General features: G+C 47.8%; 1 protein-coding gene across 6 annotated transcripts in view; it reads right to left on the reverse strand.

Annotated features, from left to right (window-relative positions):
• The window catches only part of sha (shavenoid), a 245,849-nt gene that overhangs the window by 23,359 nt on the left and 200,147 nt on the right, over positions 1-22,343 (reverse strand). The window contains exon 1 of one of the 6 annotated variants that reach the window (XM_065443616.1): positions 15,148-15,908. The exons of the other annotated variants lie outside the window; for them this stretch is intronic. Coding sequence (XP_065299688.1) covers positions 15,148-15,523 — 376 coding nt within the window. The 5' untranslated portion in view covers positions 15,524-15,908. Of the gene's footprint in view, positions 1-15,147; positions 15,909-22,343 lie in introns of those variants that run through there. 6 annotated transcript variants of the gene reach the window in all.

The following is a 22,343-nucleotide window of genomic DNA, read 5'->3' on the forward strand; positions in this document are numbered from 1 at the left end:
ACGGCTGCAGGCGTATGATGGGCCTCTACGACCGGGAAAACATACTCGTACTTGTTTTGAACGGAGGGGGGAATTCTCCACGTGTAAGCACTGTCGCATAGTATTACCTTAATGCGCTGCAGGAAATGCGATACGCCACTGTCGCATTCACGTAAACGCTGCTACTGTAACTTTGGTGAGCTGTTGGCATACAGCACTCGTCCGTCAGAAATGTGAGTATGTGAGGCCAACATTTCACCCTTGCTTAAAAAAACTAAGTTGAACACTCGAGCCAGTTCAGAACCATGCTGCCAAATTCATCCTAGCTGGTTATTGTTACAGCTCTAGTATCATGGTACTAAAATCGCAACTTAATCCTTCCGCGTTAATAGGACCTCTCGGCTAGATCTTTCTCGCATGTTCTTTCGCTCGCTGCTGCCCAACAACGATCTCACCGTACCAGTCCGTCGCGCGTTCTTCAACACCATGAGAGCCGGGTATCCTAAGCACTAGATATGCCGTGCCCCTCCCCCATGTACAGGGTAGCCAACCGGAGATAATCTCTCGTTAACCTCCCTGTCTTTCTTTTGCCTTTCTCTCTCTTCACCACCATACCGAATGTCGTTTGTCACTCCACGTGCCCATACCGCAGCGTTCCAGCAGTGTCCTTTTTACACGTACTGCGTCTGACTGAAATTTGCTTCGCAGCCATACTGCTACAATCACCGACTCTACTGGCTCCAAATCCGCCATTGAACAAGTGGTGTCTACCGGCGATAGAGCAAAGGAATGCCTGTACTGCTGTTCTCATCCTCACGTTATTATATTATCTGTGACTGTATCCACTGTACATGTAATGTCACTCACGGGGCCTTTGAGGTATTATAAATAAATAAATAAATATGTATTACCATGAAGCGAAACGGCGAGAACATTCTGCGTTGGAAGAAGAACGTGAACGCAGTTTAAAACAAGATGAGGTTGCACGTATACTGTGTAATTTTACACAGCGTTTAATTAATGTGTTTCAAGAGAACTTCAGTTAACACAGATTTCGTGAAGTTTGCTGGCTCTGCGGCCAATTTTTCTTTTTCCTTTATAGACGCTGAAGATCATAAGGCAGCCTGACAACGATTAGGAACACGGCATTACGGAAAAGATGAACACGCACAAAGTAAACTTCGAGCCTTTATCTGTCGTTGCAAAAGAAAGGGGGACCCTGCCCCTTACATTTAAGTGAAATAAGCTGCGTTCACTTTGAGCACGCCGTAACTAGCACGTATACATATCAACAAAACCATGCGCTTTGTTCCTCGAAGGTTATTAAGTACGTATTCATCACGTACGTAAATATTCAAGTATGCCCGTTCTCAAATAACTGAGTATTCGCCTAATAAGAGGAGAATGATTACAGAAAACAAAAAACATTCTAATAAGTTTAGGCGGCCAAATTAGAGTACTTTTGCTTGCTCAGAGTCCTTAGAAGTCCCACACTACCTGCTAGGTTCGTTCTGGGAACGCTTACCGCCTGGGGATGTATCTGAAACAGCAATTAATTTCATCGTACATCTGAGAACGCATACGTTTAGGCCGATACCAGCTTCAGAAAGAATTTTACGTTTGCGGACTGGCACACAAAAGACCTTCTCAATTTGGGAATTCACAACACGTTCGAAGAAATCGTTGAAGCCCAAGAATTTTCCCAGTTTGTCAGACTCTCCGGTACCCCAACGGGCCGAGCCATACTTGGCAAGCTGGGACGTAACCCCATGGTCGTCAGTCTCGACGCTGTGAAGCTGCCCAGCGACGTAAGGTCCAAAATTTACATACACCGGATGCCACGAAATATGCATCCCACCTACAACGAAGGACGAAGGCGAACCAGGAGTAAAGCTCTGCTCGCCAGTGCCCGCTTGAACAAGGACCGAACATGCTTCGTAGACGCTGCTTCCTACGTTCAAGAAGAGGCCTTCTCCTCAGTGGTCATCGACTGTGATGCTAAAATCCTTAGCTGCGCTACCGTCCGCACTTCTAATTCCAGCGTTGCAGAGCAAGTTGCTATTGCTCTTGCATTGACGGACAGTGTACATGACACGATTTATTCGGATTCTAAGGCCGCTGTCAGGGCCTTTCAGATGGGAATGGTGACTCCCCAGGCCCTACGTATCATCCAAAGTGCCAAAGACATGAAACATCACTCTTTGGCCTGGTTCCCTGCGCACCTTGGGACCATTGAGGGTGCCTTGATCAACCCCAACGAGGAGGCGCACTCGGCTGCACGAGGTTTGACTGACCGTGCGCTGGGCAACGCGTCCTCTCCTGGGCGACCCGAGCCTCTCTGCTCGTACAACGAAATATGCAAATACAATTATCTGTCAAGAAGAGTCCTACCTTCGCCGCACTCCTCGCTGTGCAGGGCCCAGGCAGTCACTCTCAGACTACTGCAAACAAGCACTTACCCGAGCCCCGTAGCGCTACACACAATGTACCCCGACCGGTTCCCAAGCCCGGATTGCCCTCTGTGTGGTGACTATGCGGACTTCGAGCATGTCCTGTGGGGCTGCGCCTCTGCCGGTCCTCCTTTCACTCAAGAGGAAATGAAGAAGCTGATTAGGGCCCAGGATCAGACCTCTCAAACCCTGGCAGTCCAGAGGGCTCGCGACAGGGCCGTCAGGTTCCACCTGATGGTCCCCGAGTGGGCCTAGTCAGGTGGCGTGGCGTTTGCTTACGTCTCTAGTGGACAAAATAAAGTTATTTCACTCACTCACTCACTCACTCACTCACGTTTGCGGACTAGCAGGTTCCGATTAACACCTGATTATGTGCGCCCTGAATCGTTCGTTGAATCGTGCAACATATACCTCACGTCAGGGTGCAAATTCAGGCGACTCCTTGATTTATACTTTATTTGGTAAAGGGCGCCCAAAATAGGGCAGCATCGAACTAGACGTGCGCAAAGAAACACCGCGCTACGTCCACCTGATATTTATTGAAGTAATTAGCATAATATGTAACGAGAAAGAAACGAAAACGCATCACGTATAATGCGAATACTGTGTCGGTACGCCGTACTTGTATTTATTACACAAGGAAGTGACATTCCTTGCACGCTCGATTAGTCCACACGAAAGCAAGATTAGCTGTTCCAAGGTTACAAGATCGGGCTAGTTGGTTAAAATTCACGTTGAACTGATCTTGAAACTCAACGGAACACAGTTGTGTTCCGGTGCGCTTCGAGATCCGTTGAACACGAATTATCTGCTACGCCGCCTGCTTGCAAGATGTCTCTCTGCTTTTGCTCGCGATACGTATTACGTTAACGTTTTGCAATAAACGTTAAGCAGCGCTTCGTTTGTTGCACGCGTGCCCTCCTGCTTCTCTCCTGTCTAGGGCGTACTTTTGAATGCGTAAATATTGTTCGCCTCTTCGAGCATTCTATAGGCCTAAGCAGTACAATTGCGTTCTCTGCCACAACCTGCCACTGCAGCCCAGTTGTCTTCGGCGTCGCACTGCCGAGCTCGAAGTCAAAGGTTCGATCACTGCCGCGGCGGCCTCATTCCGATGGGGAGATGAAATGTAAAAAAATAATAATAAAAAAGGCACGTGTATACTTTGATTTAGGTTAAAGAAGACCAGGTGGTGAAACCCAAGCCATACGGCGTGCCTCATAATCACATCTTCTTTCCGACACCAGAAACCCCAGAATTAGTCTTTCTTTTTTTCTGAGCCACTCAACTATACTGATAACCAGATAAACAAGAAGCAACACCCGGTGTATCAAGTTGATGGAAACCGACGACGTGAGCCCAGGTGTGCCATAAATGAACACGCTACACCCGTACGTTGCTTATGACACATCGCTCAGGCCCGCCTGGAATGGGGCCAAGTGCACGCGTAATGGACCGAGGCTATAATGGGCAACGTGCGCAGCCGGTTTTGATGATATCGCTCAGCGTTGCTCTTATTTTTGGGCATCACCCGCCCATCCAAAGCGTATACGATCCAGGTGTTGAACGCTGTCCGTGGAGCGATACCGAAAAAACATAGAACAATACAGCAGCTGCTAATGACGACAAGATTACACGGCAGCACGAGTTCACAGCGATTTCGCCTGCGCCCCTCTTAACCGTTCGTCGTAGGTCACTGAGCATCGGTCGGCCTAAACTTGCTCTCCCATAAGCTGGCTCATACTCCACACTCTTGTCGCAAGCCTGAGGTAAAGCGTTAGTGAGTGACGAAGTGGGTACGAGAGTGAGTACTGGTGAATGTAGTGGACGTTAGTGTTTGTGAACAGGAGTACACGAGTACCAGTTAACGCGAGCATATGAAACGAAAGTCAGGGACGGTGATTCTGAGCGTACGGAAGTATTAGCAGGAGTGACTGTCGGCGAGCGTGATTGGTGATTGGATGTAAGTATGCGTGTTAGTGTGCGTTGGTACCGGGTTAACGCGAGCATACGAAGCGAAAGTCAGGGACGGTGATTTTGAGCGGATGCGTGTATTAACTTGAACGACTGTCGGCGAGCGTGAGTGGGTGGGAGTATGGTGTGAGTGAGCGCTGGTGATCGGGAGTCGTCGCGTGTTTATAGGCATGAGTGGTAAGGGTGAGCATGAACGGAAGCGACTGTGAACGCCAGTGCGAGTTGGTGAGGAAACGCAGGAGCGTACGGGAATGCTCGTGAGTGTGTAGGAGTACAAATAGTCCGGCAAGACTACTGACAAGTGAGCATGAGGAACGGCCGCCTATTTCTACCGACCTATGTCGCTAAGCTTTCACCTCCCCTGGCATTGCAATTTGGTCGTGACACAAATTAGAGCCGCAAGCGAACTCTCAGCGACCCTCTCCACTGGCTGCTTTTCGCAGAAGTTGGCACTAATGACAGTTCTGTGAAGTGAGGTAGAAGAAGCAGCACCATGGAATGTGTCTGTAGAAACGCGCACTGCAGCGCTATTAGTTCGCCATCCAACGTGCGCTAACCAGCCCCAGTTGGGCACAACTGTGCACTAATGAAAAACGCCTACGCTCGTCACGGTTCAATGCGGCGAGATATTCGCCGAGGCCCAAGGACCAAAATGTCAAACCGGTGTGGTATGTTGTGTTAGCGTCACTTTTCATGAACATTTGCGCTTCAGTAGTGTGAAGTGTTGTGATTACTAAGCTGTCACTGCGGTGGAGAAAGAAAGTGTACAGTCATTAGGAAGGAAGCTTCCTCACTTCTTTTTCTTTTTTTTAGAAGACGCGTTCCCAGCTGTCCTAAACGTATACCAAGAAATTACAAATGTTCTCTGGTTCTTTTGTACGTAAAGCTGACGGCATCCGCCAACTGTTCTTTTTTTTTTAATTCACTGTTCAGCATGGCCACCACCGTAGACTAACGACGACGCTAGAGACTTCTTTATACTGGTATAAATTCTGCGGATTTGCAACACCACATATAAATCTTTAAAAATATCATGTGTGAAGCAAGTAATTTATAACAATGCTTTTGCAAGCCGTCCTCCCTACCATGCTAAATATGCCGGTTCTCGTCGATTGATTTGGCAAAATTATCGAATATTTAGGAATGGACGTAGTTCTGTATAGCGCATACTTTAAGCTTGACTTTGGCATCACTGACCATCCTGTGCCTGAAAGCCGGATTGAGTCTCAAGGCCCAGTCACAGCAGGTGATGAGTATCCGTCGTAGGGGATGGCTGCTGCTTGCTTTTTTTTCATAAGTATGTCGTTCTTTTGTTCATAAGCGGGTTGCGTAAGGATATCAAGGATGTTTGCTGTATCAGGGATCTCAAGTAGTTTACGGATATCAGGATGCCTGCTGCGCAGAAGCAGATACCTTGAGCGCCCTGTCCCGCGAACCTGTCGCACCAACGTATTTTAAAGGAACACCGTTTAACAGTCCGAGGGCAACGCTCAATCTTGCGATGTCATTGTCAGTGCCTCGCCCTTCGGGCGATAGCTGGCAAAGTTTCGGATTCCAAATAGTAACTGGCGAGCACTATTTTCTGGGGCTCAACTCGCAAAGCCTTTCCCTCATGGGAGCTGCTCACCTTTCGTCGACCAGCTTTAATACTGATATGCACCTCACCGCGGTCAGCTGACTGGCACGTAACAACTCACCTGTGGATACGGGCCAATGTTGGACTTGGAGTAGTGGAATTTCTAAGCTAAATCAGAATATTTTGCTGCAGTACAACAAGTATGCAGCGAAAAGTGTCCCGAGCTCGCAGCCTGAAACCATTCAGGATAAGACGAAATTGAAAAAAAAAAAACCCTACTGCGCAACATTTTCAAGCTGGGTGAAAAAACCATAGAGGCGGCGGACATAGAGAACACTGTATAGACCTTTGTTTGGCACCTCTGCGGGGAACAATATTACGGACAATAGGTTCAGGTATGTGGAACATTGTTTAATGTGACAAAGGCTAATCTTCCTCAAACACAATTTCACACACTTATTACGTTATATGGAGCATGTAAACGAAATTGCGTGGTTAAAATCCATAAAACGCCGTTCGGTATATTTAGTAATTTTTTCCGGAAAGCAAGTTCCGTTTTGGTAATTGGAAAAAAAAAATACATTTTTTTTCACTTGTTAGTTTGTTGGACCACGGAAGTAATGACATTTTTATTTTGAAATTTATAACCTCCTTGGTTTGAACCATAGAGTTTCCTACACTAATTATTGTATCAAACTATGTGGCTGGAGCCTATACGCTATTTTAACGAGAGCGCCATGGTCGCCACCCTAACGCCCTCTTTTCTGTGGTAATTGGACGTCAACCCTCCACGCAAAAAAAGCATTGAAAAAGCTGCCGCTCGTGCCTTTGTGCTCCGGCGCCGTAGTCCAGAGAGGAGGTTCTTGCTCTCCCAGACTGAAACATAGAACGATATCTAGTATTAAAGCTACATGGCTCTAGATAAATATTTCTTCCGTGTTATACGCATAAGCAGTACATTTATTATATGGTGAAAAGCGGTATGTAAGAAAGTACGTGTGAAAGAGGGAGAGGTGAAGGTTGCAAAAAGAACAAACGCGGGAACCCTGTGGTTGGCAAAACTTTGTCGACCAGCTCATAGCCGAAGGTAGAGAAGGTGCGTGCGTCTCAGCAAAAGCCTTCACTCTTCTCTCTTTACTCCCGACATCCACCTCTGATTTAACCGTGTTGTTGTTCCCTACAGTAATTTTGTGCAGTGACGGGAAATCGTTCAACAAAGTTCCCCTTGTTGCAGCGTCGCCTTTGTCCGCTGCAGCTTGGCTATGCAGACGTAATACGTGTGCACACCCTGAAGCTCAGCGCTTTGCAAGAAACTCGCTTTTTAGACAGCCGAATGCTTTCAGTTCTGCCACCCCAAGAGCACTTTTTCTTATGTTGCCTCCCGTGCGTGATTGTTCGCTCTTTTGTACCGCATTTTGCAAACATGGCGCGTATAGTACTTGCGAATCGATCATGGTAATGTAGAAATGCTTAGTGCGCAGCTTCAACTTCCACCTGAGGTATGTGAACGTCTCTGTGCACGACCGCTGGAACGTGGCTCAGCCCCAGGGCGGCACAGGCCGCCCGTTGAGTTTTAATCTAACACTCTGGGAAGATAATAGTGGCACTTTTGTTTCCGTTATCAACTGCTGCTTTGAGAACTTTGAATTCCCGTCTTGTTTTCGCGATGGTCATATTGTGCTGACTTCATGTGGCGTCTAGGGTGGCTAGTGCTCCCAACGCGTGACAGACTAGAGTGGTGGGGCATAGTCCCACCTTCGCAGTGTCCCAATTTCCGCCTTCAGGAATCCGACAAGCATGAGCTGCTGCAATGTGTCGTTGCTAGGGTATTCTGGAGGGCCGTGCATAGTGGTTTTCGTGGCCTTGGAGTTAACCGCTTTATTACATCTGATCGCTGCTCACGTGGCCGCTTTGCGTGACTTTTAATTGCTGTGGGGGCCTTTTGTCTGTGACGTAACCGGTGCGAGGCAGTTGCCGCGGGACATCGTCGCCACGCTGTTTCCACCTATGGAGGGGCTCTGTCTGAGCCCATTCGTGTCTGTCAGAGTAATTGTTCTTCATTGGGGAAGAGGAGTTCCTTCGACAGTGGTCATGCCGTTTCGTGTCAGTGGCTGACGGGCGCATATGGCTTAATTTTCGACCAACCTGGTTCTTGTAGCCAAACCATCAAAAGTATTCAATTAATATATGTGTATGTAGGTACCCGTAATTTCTGTTTGCTCTCGTATGCATGATCATCTCTGTGTATACACATGTCATAGCATCGCTACAAAACTATGTAAAAACACGTCACTGTACATAACCATTGTGTACACTGTATTGCTGACGATCATCTTGTATAGTGTGACAATAAGTTTATGTATAACTCTGTGGTTCCGTGGGTCTGTGCGGTTATAGTTTAGTGAATGTGCATTGGGACACTTCCTTCAAAGCGTGCCATGTATACAATGCTTCGCACTTTATATATGGTATCGTCCTGGTAAAATTGTGTTGTCACTATGACTCAGTGGTCGTACCGTCTTTTGTTGAGATAAACTTTTTCTGAGAAACAAACTCTGTTAAAAGGTGTGAGGAGCAATGAAGAAAGTATTTGGTTTTGATTGATGACGAGAAACAGCTGGCTGGGTTGGTTTGAAAGCTTAGGTGTCGCAAACACGGACACCGGAGGGACGACAAAACTAATAATTGAGGATCATATTTGACTTTGGACTCCAATACATTTACCGCAGCAACTGCAGCCGCTGAGTCCCATGGGAACAGTGAAAGTGCATAGTCCCGAATAGGTCAGCAAGTACTATGACATTGAAATGTCTATCACCCATGGAAGCAAGTGCGTTTCGAGAGTGCGGACTAGAAGGCAAGAAAGTATTTAGTAAAGAAGAGACGCGACCCAGCTGCCACCACCGACCACAGCACCTAAATATGGACACGACCCCCCCCCCCCCCCCTCTCAAGAAAAAAAGAGAAAGGCTCTCGCCAGTGAGCATATGCGTCTCAAGGAGTTACTTCCCATTAAAGAACATGCCCGTTCGAGTACGAAAACGGGCGAAACAACCAAGAAAGTTCTTTTCATTAGTAAAGCAGAAATATAGACACAAAGAAAGAAAGATGAATTCAGCGTATTAAAGGGAATGACGTGCAAGAGGACGTATAAATTAATTGCAGTAAAGATATGTATTGAGCCACATTTGCAGATGACGTTTAGTTTCCGTGAAACGGAAGTTCGCGGGAGATCCCGAGAACAACCGGGCTTGCTTGTGCGGAAAAATCAAGACAAAAACCGTTTGTGTTCTCGGCATGGTTTTTCGAATGTACGTGTTTTCGAGACGCATAACCTTTGAAACAATGAATTGACTTGTTCTGATGAAAGTGACAATGCTGGTGCCTTTTTTGTCGCCGTGTTTTTTACAAAAACTGTTGAATAATTAAAGGATGATAGTGATAGGCGACGTCAGAACATTTACAAGAAAGAGAACCAAAGCGCTTCTTTAAAAAAAAGAAGCGTTGTGCGCGTTAGGCTCAACTATATTGTGCACTAACTTCATAGCGTAAAAGCCGACTAAAATCAGTTTTGCAGCACGCATTTCTAGCCCACAAACTGAACAGAGAAGATGCCATATCGCTGGTGCAAAAGAATAACGTTCGTATTACATCTCACACGTCGCCATTTGCGGGACTTTATAAATGAGCGATATATTTAGGAGTATACTGCATCTGGCTGTACCTCTGACTTGAGTAACCTGCAGCCATTTTGTGTGGTAGGCTTTGAATACTGCTGTAGGCGACAACGCTACTTACAGTAACGAGCTCCACCCATAAAAATATAGTGTTGCGCGTTGCGACTAATATTTGGTGCGCCCCCCTTCAGTAGCTATAGAAACCCACATCGATCGGTGAAAAATAGGTGACCCTATCTGGACACTTAAATATGGAACAAGAGGCTGTTTCAGACATGGGAAGCTCTCGACGAGAACAGCTGTTATGAACACAAGATCAGGTTCACACCTGCATTTAGTTTCTTGAATACTTATTTCCGCGACTCATGGAGCAAGTCTTCCTTCTAATAGATATAAGTTGTAGCGTCGGTATGGATGAAAATGTAAAAAAAAAATAAGCACGAAGCGCCGAGATTGCGACGTGAAGCGGCAACAATGCCGCAAGTGACAGTGGGGAATGCGGAATACGACTTAGCAAACAAAAGGCACGACATTGCAGTGGGATACTTTCTTAAACTAAGGCGCGCATAATATTCGACGAGCACTCTCACAACACTCCTTCTCTACGCAGAGGCAAATAACAATAATAACATGATCAATGCTCAATCTTTTCAAAGTACGCGTAAATTTTTTTTCATCGCTTTCCATGGAACGGCCAGCTACGTGGTAATGCACGTTTTGATGGACTTCAATAAAGTTTTCCATTCCATCACAATTCCATTCCACATATGAGCCGCACGTGGTCCGTACAGCCTTGCGACAGTGCAAATTCGTTGCAGTCAAAACTGTAACAAACTGCAGATCGAGGTTTCTCTGAAGTTTCTATAAGCCAACCCGGCTGGTCTCTGCGTTTGCTCAATGGATTCAGGTTGGCATTATTGAGGTTGTGTGAAAACAGTGACATTAGAAAAAATTAGAAAGAAAGTACAGAGAATGAAAAACAGAAACCAAACGGCAGAAGAAAAGAAAGCGTAAGGAAAAAGAAATAATTTGTAATCATTATTAAATATAAGTAGTACTGAACAATCATGTAACGGGAATCAAGTATTTTGTATTATGTTTCCATTGCGATATAACGATGGCTAAGTACCCTTCGTCACTACAACTCGCAAGGTAAAGGCGAGGATGACAACTGATTAATCCCGAGTTGAGGTTAGTTTGGCCTCGCATTTAAAACAAAACGAAACGATGGACACCATTTTCTGTATTACTCTTGGAAGACGCATTTTTCACTACAACTATAACCTATTACCTGTTCTAAGGAAATGCAACGATTACATTAGGAAACTCCACCAGGGGAACGCATGGAGAATCGCAAATGCAATTCCCCCCTTAATTTTCACTGTGTTCCCGAAGAAGCCCCGGGATGCACCCACGCGTATTGTGAAAGTGAATCACCGGTGGGCCCCGACAGAAAGGACCGGACAATGGAAGTCCGAGCCGTTCACGTCCTTTCTTCACCTACGCCTTCCCAGTTCACCACGCTGCTGTCTCCGATCACACAACCGAGTCACGTTCTGCGAACAATGTCGCGAGGTTCCTTGTCGCGTTGACCCACGCGGCTTTACGTGCTGTTAGGAGCAGCGTGCTACGAATGCGAACACCCCTGTTTGCGTCACTCGAAAAGACGCGTACATAGTCAAACAAAATAGGCGCGCGCGGACCTGTGCCCGAGAGCGTCTGTTGAAGCGAACGTTGAACCAACAAACGGCGCATTTCCAGACCCTATATATACAGGCTTCGTCAGAAGTATACACGGATCTACCCGAGCCATCACAATATACCTATGTCTATCGGCTGTGTGCCGTCGGTTCCTGTGACGAGCCCTGACGCTTCACACACTGATTGATAGGTACGGGAGTTGTTTGCATTTCCCAGCGCCTCGGAACTAGCGGCACAGCGCAGAAACTGCCACCTTATACAGACTGAGTGAGCCTGGCAATCGCAAGCTACATAGCCCGTGCACTTATTTGGCAATGGCTCAACCGATTAGAGTTTCAGCGAAAGCCTGACACGGAAGCCCAACGCCAAGGAATAGCCGTTTCCGATGCGACGGTGCAAGGGCATGCGGTGAGAAACTGGCTCTCCACATTCATTAAGAACAGTCTCACATGCACGTTCACTTACGTAATAAATTAAATAAAATGATAGAGGGACGTGGTAGGGGGACAAAGGACAGCTAAGGGCTAACGTGTGCTTAAACGGGACTGCTTGCGTGGCAAAAGTGTTGTGCGCTGTGAAGAATTATTTACTTCTCCTCCGCTCCCGCCCAGCCTCCCGTGGATAAAGCAACTTTATATTTACTATACGACGTGATGCCGTTAAGTCTTCTTGCCGCGAGATATTAAGTCTTGGCGGAAATATTGCCGACGGAGTATTTTCTTTTTATGTGAAAACTGACGTTGTGGCTGCACTTCACCCACAAAGAAAAAGATACGTCATTGCTTATAACCAGTAATTACCAGTAATTACCAGTAGATGTGAGAACTAGCAAGGCAGCATCAAAATCGTGCGACCGAGATAGCAGAGAGAGATAGAGAGAAAACGAAAAATGAAAGGGAAAGAGAACAACCAGATTATCTGTCTGGTTGGCTTTGCTGCAGTGAGGGATGGAAGAGGGGTAGGAAATATTAGGGTAATATATATGAAGGATATCTGTCAACACAACCACGAGAACGGCAAGTGACAACGACTATGGTTTTTGTTTATTTCGTTCCTAATGCAATAGCATTGTATGTCCTATGGGGCAGAAAAGCCGGTGTTGTTCGCAGCGAGTGGTACCAAAAATGAGTGTGACGTCATCAGCATGTTGTATGGTGTCAGCAGTAATACATAAGAGAGGAAATGGCATAACAACTCTAATTAGTAGTAATTAAGGGTGATTCTACTTAATTAAAGTGAATAAAAAGAAATTAAGGGGAACTAGAGTGAAGTCAAACAAGTTACAATTACAACAAGCTAGAGTATGGTGGCATAAGATGGAGTAAAGTGAAGTAAGGTGAAGGAAAAGTGAACGAAGGTGAATTACAATAGGCTAAGGTGGATGGGAGTGGATTAGGGTGGATTAAAGTGGACGAACTGCATTAAAGTGGATTATGTTTGGTAAAATTAAGTTTGGTGAAAAGAATAATAAACTGAAACTGAACTGAACTGAAGGTACATTAAGGCACAGTTGTGAAGGGCACGTGACAAACATGACGTCGCGTATCATGGACCTAACCATTAACTTATAAAAATCATAATCCTTTCGCATTGAAATCGTGTAAGAATACTTAAGTGACTGTAAACTTTTTATTCAATCCCGGTGGTATAAAAAATAAAAATAAATGACAACGCGTTTAAGGCAACTCGAGCAGACGTCGGCTGTGACCAGGGTGAAATAATTGTTTTCCGCAACGTGACAAATTGCCAATCTTTCTTTTCTGTCAACAGCGTTATTTCTTCTATCGCGTCTAGAAAGGCTGGCAAATCAAGTCCATCAATCTTCTGAAAATAAAGGTTGGTGCAATAAGGCACAGATGTCAAGACTGCATTGAACAACAGAGCAATGCCGAATGCTGAAGCGTCACATGCGGGAACAAGCGAACGCCATAGCTAGCTGGTTTGAACTCACGCAGGAAAAGTTTGCAGCGGAGGAGTGCAATAATGGTATCCGGTGCTTATCAAATAAATCATATTAGGATCACACACAAAAATAAGCATGGAGGCAACGCCCGAGGCAACATCTCGAAGTGCTGCGATGGTGCGTTTGTACTTTCCTAGACTCGTAGCCAAGTACCTATTTACGTCCCTGGACAAGCCACCATTCTGTCTGATCGTTCTGCTCTATTCATAGCCACCGTTACGCTGTACGAAGAAAGTTTCGATCAATCATACTCTCGGAAAGAAATGAAAAACAAAAAGGAAAACGAACGAACAAGTTCTAAGGCTTTACGTGCTAAAAACCAGGATATGATTATGAGACGCGCGTGGTGGGGGACTCCAGAACAATTTTGACCACCATTTTGGGCCCTAAATCTGAGCACTCAGATATCTTGCATTTTGCCTTCATCGAAATGTTGCAGCCAGGGCGGTGATCAAACAATGTACTCTAGCTAATCAACGTGGCACGTTTTGATGATTTTCATTACTACACAGAAAGATCAACTTCGTAATACAAGGGTGGATTAAGGTGCACTCGATGAATTAGTGTCTCGGAACTTTTCTGCATATTATAGTGTTGTTACTGCTATGCGAAAAGAAAGCCGTCACCATTACCTGGTGACTACATCTCTTTCTTTTATTTTCATTTCCATAATAAAAAAGGGGGCGCCAACTACAAACTAGATTCTCATTTTGTGTTTTTTTATGGCTAGTGAGATATAAACCAGCGGCACATTATTTTTTGTATAATCTTCTAATTTATAATCGCATTTTCTTGGTGAATCGGCAGCCTTTTGATCCCGTTAACTTAAGAAGTGGGCTGTGTCAGCAGCCAGTCGCGAGAGTACTCCTTCGTCGTCGTCGAATAATTGGCCTCGCAGAGGCTTTTTGAGTGGCCCAAAAATACGAAAGTCACAGGGCGATTTTTCTTTATCAATCAATCAAAGCATTATTAAACGCTAATACAACGACAAAGTAAGTGTAATACAGAAGAGCTATAGGGAATGTGCTCAAGTGGTATAACCCGTTTACCTTAATTTTGCCTAAGCGATAACTGCAACGCGCGGTCTCGTGATGCCGTGAAGGATAATCACTTTACGCATTGGTAGGCCAAGCCTTTTGTGGCGAAAAGCAAGCTTAGTCTCGCTTAAAAGCTCACATTCATATACAGCATTGTTGGTGCAATGATCGTGCGAGAAAACACTGTACAAACTGGCCCGGTGCTGCAACAAAACAGCTGCGGGCAACTTGCCAGCTGACAGCCGAGTCGTACCTGTCAGTGGGTGACGATCACGGTTTTCTCGTTTTCAACCCCTTCACGGCCTTCCGTGAGTTCCTTATATCAGGCAAACACACGCCGCCTTGACAGTGTTTGATCCACGGACTACACGGCAGCTTCGTTTGCTATTTCGGTCGGTTTTACACCGTGGGGATCAAGAAGCTGGGTAATAATACGAAGTGCAATCGACGCATGCACCTTTTCCTCAGACACGTTATGACGGACTACGGAATTAATGTAACGAGACCCATCGGCTGCTCACGTGACGCCTGGCTCACGTACCTCCATAAGCGGCAGCGCGCTCCTATACTAACAGAACGCGCTCTGCCAAAAAAAGAGGGTCTCGTTTATATTTTGTGCACCGTAGTATACATATTTCTTTTCTTGGTGTTAACAGTGCGAAACGTGGACAGGACGGAAAACGAACAAGCCCAAGCTGCTATTCTGAATTTCTTTCGCACTCACAGAAGGCGCTCGCGTGTTATTAGGCGCGCATTACTTCCTCCGCCGGCCATTTCGGGAGTTCGGGCTTACCCGTGAGGCTGAGGTGGGCCCCGGGGTGGACGATCTGTCCGGCCAGCGGCAGGAACACCAGCGGTATCTGCTCCATCGGCGCGCCGGGCCGCACGAAGGCTCCGAGCCGGCACTCGCCCAGGTCCCGCACGCAAGTCCGTATGTCCTCGCGGTAGGTGTGGTGCGACGGTGCGCACTGGCACCGGCAGCGGTCGTTGTCGTCGCCACCGGGAGCCTGGGAGGCGTCCGGGCCGCAGCCCCCGCAGTCCCGGAAGAGGTCACCCCCGTGGTGACGCGAGACGTCCGGGTCGACCCCTTGGGCGACCGGCGACGACGTCGTCCTCGCGCTCATCGCGAGAGGGCCCAGAAGAAGCGAGGCGGCGAAAAGGGCGAACATGCTTCCATCATGTATCGTCGCCCCTTAATAGCTTCGCTCGACTGCTCTTCGAGAGGCGTCGGGAGGCGGTGGGAAACGAGGACTTCGTCACCTCAGACTTGGCGCGTGACGGATGGACCTCTCCAAGGGACAAGCGTGTTGCTTCCGTCGGCATGCAGTTGGAACGACAAGCGGGAAACATGACAGTCGGCGATCGCAATTTGACAGAGGGGCAAACTATACCATGGGCGTGACATGTGATGAACGATGCTGCGAAGGTGACGATCGATGTTACGAGAACGAGCGGTGCTAAACAGCCGTTTGTGAACAGCAGTTCCGAAAGGTTGCTGCGGGATGAAATGTTTAGCGCGTCCAGCGAATCGGCAAGCACTATGTCTTCGTCATACACAGGTAACTTGCGTTGGCGAACATGGTAAACGTTCGAATCTAAGTCACTCCACACTTAGGTTTACGGCCATGCACTCATCCCTCTGCTCTGATTGTGGCAAAGTTCGCCAGGTGACGCGCCGACTTATTTGTAACGAAAAGGATGCATATTAGAAGTATGCCTCTCCTCCGAAAGTCGCGGTAAGATTCCGACACTTAATCACGAGAGTCAATGTTGATGAAATTTGGTCGTCTCGCTTCCGAAGTCCTTGAAAGTAAAACACGAGGACATCAGTTCATCCAGTCTGCTAGCCTTAAGTCGCACGGTGGAGCTCAAAAATAATTACCTTGAAGAAAAAAAAGAGAGAGAGATGAGTCTTCAGCACTGAGTATGATCTTTGGCACAGTTGATTCATTCGGCACGCGCCAACAAAACAGATGCGCTTATTTTTCTTTTCAACGAGTTTAGTTCAATAAAACGCGTGAAGGAGCGAAGAAAGCGTACATCGCCGGTTTAAGCACGTCTAGCAGTAGCCTACCAGTCCCTTACACCCCTTCACGTTCACTGGCACACGAGCACACAAGACACGCCGATCGCGACGAACACATTCCTCGGCTTCGTGCGCGACCGTCGAAAGCACCGACGTCACCGAGCAACTACATCCTCCTCCAGGAGCCGGCGGACACCACGGAGACGTTCGATACGGCGTGCCACTCCGGACCATCGAGGTTGCTGGTGTCGTGTCCCTCAGACCCATTCCCGGGTGCGGCGCGAAATTCGATGCCGGCAGCTTCTCGTTTCGCTCGAACGGTTCCTCCGCCCTCTGGGCTGCTCCCCCGGTGCGGGTCATCACCTGAGCGCCTTGACCTTCCGAGATGCCGCGCGCAACGGGACTTTCTCGCCGCGGGAGCGTTGCGCAGCCCCCCGAACGACAGCGTCCGCATCGCCGCGTCGAAACAGGTTGCCCAGCTGCGAGCCGCACGTCGACGGCACGCGAACAAAAGACGACGGCCGCCTCCCCCCCTCCCCCTTCCCCCCATCTATTCCCTCACCTCTGACAGACCCTCGGCGTGAAGGTGGTGCCGGAGCGCGCGAGAAAGGAGAACCGGTCCGTTCTATCGACGGCCGGCCCGGGTGAATAAAATGGATCGCTGAACTGAATCCTGCCAGCTAGCACCTTCTCACCTTCCTCCGCTGCGCGCTCCTCAGCTGGCAGGCCAGCAGCCTCCTCTTCGGGTGGACGAGGCGCGGAATGAAGAAGGAAGATCGAGGAGGAAAGGAGTGCAGATTGTTTCGGCCGCCGACGCCGCCGCGGAGGTCAGGAACGCGTACAGCCAACACGTACAGCACGGGACGGCAAGAGTTTTCTCCACCGAAGGAGAAGGGGGTCCATCGTTCGCGCGTGGCCCCTTAAACGGAGCCACCTAAGCTGAAAGCTCGAGTTGGACCCCCCCCTCCCTCTCTCTCTCACTTTTCATCTCTTTCTTCCTTTTTCGAAGGCTACGTTTCGCCCAAGAGTCAGAGTATAGCGTTCTCCCCAACGTGTTCGGCCGAGTGAATATGCCCCCGGCTGTGGCAGACACGTCGCCGCGGGATCTCTCTTCAGGCGTTGCTGATCGAGGGAGAAAGAGAATGAGAAGAAGAATAAGCAAAGGAAAAGAGAGAAAGAGAGAGAGAGTGTGTGTGTGATGGTGGTTGCGAAGAAACGGGGGAATAGAGCGTGCTGACAGTGGAGCGGCGCAGTCGACAGAATTCTCGGGGATTCGGCGAATCTTGCATGCCCGCTGCATTGCGGGAGACAAACGGTATAGGAGGGGGGGGGGTGCCTTTCCGTCAGTGCGCCGGTGCGCGACGGAGAAGATTGCTCTCGCCAAGGCGGTGGACTGGTGGGAGGCGCCCCACAATGCAACACCTCCTCTTGGGCGCCACACTTCCAAAGTTTGCTCGGCGCCACCCGAGAATGCTCGCGCTGAGGGTTCAAGTGGAAGCGTTTTACGCTATGGCGTCAGTCAGGTGTGCAAGGTCGCTGTGTTATGGCGCTCTCTCTCTCTCTCTGTAACGCCTGGCTACGGCTCGCGAACGTAATAGCGGTCGGCCCTGCATGCTTTGTGTTTCCGTTCGCGAGGCGCCGCATCCACAGGGACGTCCACGGATCTTACGATCGCCCTCTTCCTGGTTGGTAGCAACCGCCCCGTGACAAACGGATGGAGCGCAACTCTGCAGGTATAGCGTGCCGGTTTGTTGGAGGAAATCAAGCAGGCGCGCTGGGCAGAGGCGCTTGCATTGCGCGGAGCAAACGCGCTGGCGCGAAAGGGAATGAGCTGCACACTGTGACGGGGTACTCGGTCGACCTGCCACGCAGCTTGCTGCAAGCGCACTCGCACTTTCCGACACCGCGTGCTCGCTCGATAAGCACGCTTCAGTAACCGTCCCGGTCACACTTCATTCGCGCCTGCGAACCCTCGGAGAGGAGTAAGAAAAACGCAAGCTCGATAAAATTAGGACCCACAAAAGTCGCTCAGGTGCTTATAGCGTGAGACATCCTGCAGCAGTCGAGTTAACGCGTGAATATGCAGTGAGGAAGAAAAAAAAAATCAGTGCGAAGAAAACAACCTGGTTGTCGAAAGCGCCCTTCTTAAAGGGAATTCAGGAAGCGCGAGTGTGTGATCCATTTTCGACTACAAAAGAAGTATTAGAGTGGGTCAGAGCTGCGAAGAAGGGGCTGTCATCTTCTGCGGAGGCCCGTCTGAAAGCATTGTGTCCTTGGCACATCACAACGTCCACAAAAGAAAAAGGCAGAAAATGGGGCGAGATAAAGCAGGCTCCTTTGTGGGACTGCCTAAGCGTTGAGGCTCGTGCCAGTGACGAGAGCTTTGTTGGGACGGGTCCGAGGCAGAATGAAACGCAGGTAGCCGGGAACCGCCAACTCCACTGCTCTAAATGACCTCACGACACGATGGGCTGGTCGTGCGGTTTATAAATGACGGCAAAAAAGAACGTTAGCCGTGAAGATGACAAGGTATAAGTCTAAGGCGCCACAAAGGAGTAGTAGGCGCCTCTCACGGGTAGTAAATGACGTGCAAAATAGAAAGCTCTGCTGGCAAACAAAAAATGCGCTGCCAACTCAAGCCCCAGAAAGCGTACGACTGTTTCCCCCTGCCGGTGTGTGTTATTCAATATACTGGAGGTAAGCAGCAAGAAGACCACTTGCTATTATCATTCGTTTCTGCTAGCTTTCGCTGGACACTAATTGCTTTACCACGACAAGCAGTGCGGCGTGTTTCAAACTTCCGATGAGGAGTTGTGGCGTCGGAGACAAGAGTGCAGACAAAAGCCAACCGCGAGATAAAGACTCGCAAAGTGATGTTTGTTAACATAAGTCAGTTGGCAAATTAGAGTGACCAACCGTCTAATTGAGCAAGGCCGTATTATTACCGCGCCTCGGACAGACATCCCTTACATCACAGCCCGTGAAGCGATGTAGTTAAAGCAGCTCGCATTGTGAGACCTTTCTTTGTAGCGAAGATAATTGTCCCGTAATGCGCTCTCTCAAATGTTTGCGCAGTTATCTCGGAACTTCACGAACGCATACATCACTATGCCAGTGCGCAACACAGCTTACTTGCACGCAAAGCCTCACAGACTCCAGATTTGGAGGATTACGTAACATAGGAGTCGGGGATTGCGGAGGAGGGGGTGCTAAACAGGGTGTAATTACAAGTAGAAACAGATGTGCAATTACGCAGTTGAGAAATGCAATGTAGAATACAAGCGAACGCACAAATAATCATTGGGCCCAGCTTAAACAAAGAAAAAGGTCATATAGTACTTAGCAAGAACGTAACAAGCAAGGAAGGAAGAGGAAAGACAACAAAACACCACAATTGTGTGGCAGCTAATTCAAGTCTAAAGTTTCTAGAGTCGCAAATAACGCACTTAAAACGAGACTATTCATGAGTTCAAGGGCACGTGCTATACTGTTGAAATAAAATTGTTGGGACGCCTGAAAGCGCGTCTGAAGTTGTGTTCGTTGAATTGTAATTCCCGGGTGGTGTGCGAATGAATGATGTGAATTCGTACTGAGTATGAATAAACACCACGCATGCAAGCTTTATACAACGGCGGGAGGAGGAGGGAGAGGAATATGTACACATTTCAAGTATACATACTGTTTATCTAGGTATGGTTGACCCACTATGATTTGAATTTACAGGAACGTGCATCCGAAGAGGCTCTAAATGAGACTGACAGCTGACGGGCAGCCATCGGCCTGGAGCTCTCAGTGGAGAAATACTGCCCCGGTCTCAGTTACTGTATGCATGCAGCCGCCGGCTGCACAGCAGACCCTTTCTCTTACCGTTTACTATAGTCCTGTTTCAAACATGGGGTTCGGGTTTAGGTCTAGACAGCGGTTTCTGGCTTGTCAGCTCCACGGGTGAGAGAAGCACGCCGTCGCTCAACCCAGCTGCTACATCTTGTTAGGCGCATACCTCCAAACGCCAGCGGCGCTAGAAGTGCGATAGCCCCATCACTCGTCCGCGGTATATTGCAGCCAAGGCTCGTCTATCGAGCCAAATTTCAACATACGACTGCCAAGGACTGGAAGCGGCTAGAAGTGGCAAACACAGATGCAATGCGAACCGTCAACTGAGTTCCACGCCTCACCCTCAATTTTGCTTTTCTTGCAGGGGAAAGCAGGCCCCAACACGTTAGATGAATTAGTTCATCAGAGGCGCTCATGCTGTCGTTTTAACCTTTCAGATCACCCGGCAATTTAGGCATTACACCGTTGCACGGGAAGAACACACCAGTCCTCCAGAGCACGGCCACATTAACCTACCAAAATGGTCGCGCAATAGAGAGACAGCAAGCTTTTTGGTCGCATCCGCAGTCCAAACCAGCGACGGACTCCACGGCTTCCATGCTCCAAGTGAAGACGTCGGAGAGGTCTAAGCTTTTGTCGATGCCAATGTCACCGGCCACGTCATTGTTACTGCCTCTAACTTATTCAGCCTTAATCCCTCTTCAAACATGTCCCTGTCACAGTTGCGCTTGCGGTGCCGTGCATATTCGCCTGGCTGCTGGCTATATATATTTCAAAGTACCTTACAGGCCCCAAGGGGAGCATTGAGTAAGGGGGGCGTCATTGAACAAATGACAAGAGAAAACATATATATGAGCGCTAAAAAATGTGAGCTAAAAATGTTTGTAATGATCACATGCTTCCAAACAGTGTTAAAAGAAAACGCTAAATCAATACAAAGCGTTATCGGGAAAGGAATGAAAAGGGCAATTCACTCTAACATAAAAGGCAATGTAACACTTGCGCGAAATAACGTACATTGCGCGAGTACATAAAGCAAACAAAATTGAAACCACAATAACAAGAAAGTAACGTATTATATGACATGACATATGTACAGATGAATATATTTGTTATGATGAAGACTGTAGGTTTAGTAGTTGTCTGAATTTATCATTGCTCATTTGAGCGACAGTGCTATTAGGAAGCGAATTCCATAACCGAATCGCTCGTGGTAAAGCCGAGAAGTTAAATGCGTTAGTGTTGCCATAAATGCGAGTGAGGCTTAAATCATTATAAAGTCGTCGTGATGTGCAAGACGCGCGTTCCAGTGGCAAGTTTGGTGGCTTGACTTGGTGAACATATCTATGGAGCAAGGACAGGAGGGCTATGTCACGTCGGCTACTCAGTGATTGAAGTGAAAGGTCGAGTTTTATTTGAGTAATGCTTGACTGGTAGCTGTAATTTCGGGAAATAAATCGACTAGCTCGGTTTTGGATGGCTTCTAACATGTGGATTAGGTATTCATGGTAGGGAGACCATATAGGGGACGCGAATTCGAGCTGAGGGCGTACAAATGATACGAATGCTAATTTACGGATGTTAGACGGGCAATTACGCAAGTTGCGGTGAATATACCCAAGAGATTTGGAAGCGTTTGCGCATATAGTTGCAATGTGAAAGGCCCAGGAAAGGCTCGGTGTAAGATTTACGCCTAGATATTTATATGCTGATGCCTGAGATACTATATTTGAGTTGATATAATAGGAAAACCTATGAGTTGTTGTTTTTCGCGTGAATGTCATTAGTTGGCATTTAGATGAGTTAAGTTTCATTTGCCAGTCTTCACACCATTTGGTAACGAGATGAAGGTCCTCTTGAAGAATGCGATGGTCATCGAGGCTGCGAATGGGTCGATATATTATACAATCATCGGCGAAAACACGCATGCAGGATGAGATGTTATTGGGCAGATCATTGATGTAAATAAGAAAAAGCAAGGGTCCTAGTACGCTACCCTGCGGTACACCGGAACTGACATATGCAAGGGGTGACGTAAAATTATTAACGACTGTAAATTGCTGACGGTTTGTGAGGAAGTTACGAATCCAGGAGAGCGTTAAGCAGTCTAACTTGAGAACGGATAATTT

This window comes from Dermacentor albipictus, chromosome 6, assembly GCF_038994185.2.
Source record: "Dermacentor albipictus isolate Rhodes 1998 colony chromosome 6, USDA_Dalb.pri_finalv2, whole genome shotgun sequence".
Taxonomy (NCBI): domain Eukaryota; kingdom Metazoa; phylum Arthropoda; class Arachnida; order Ixodida; family Ixodidae; genus Dermacentor; species Dermacentor albipictus.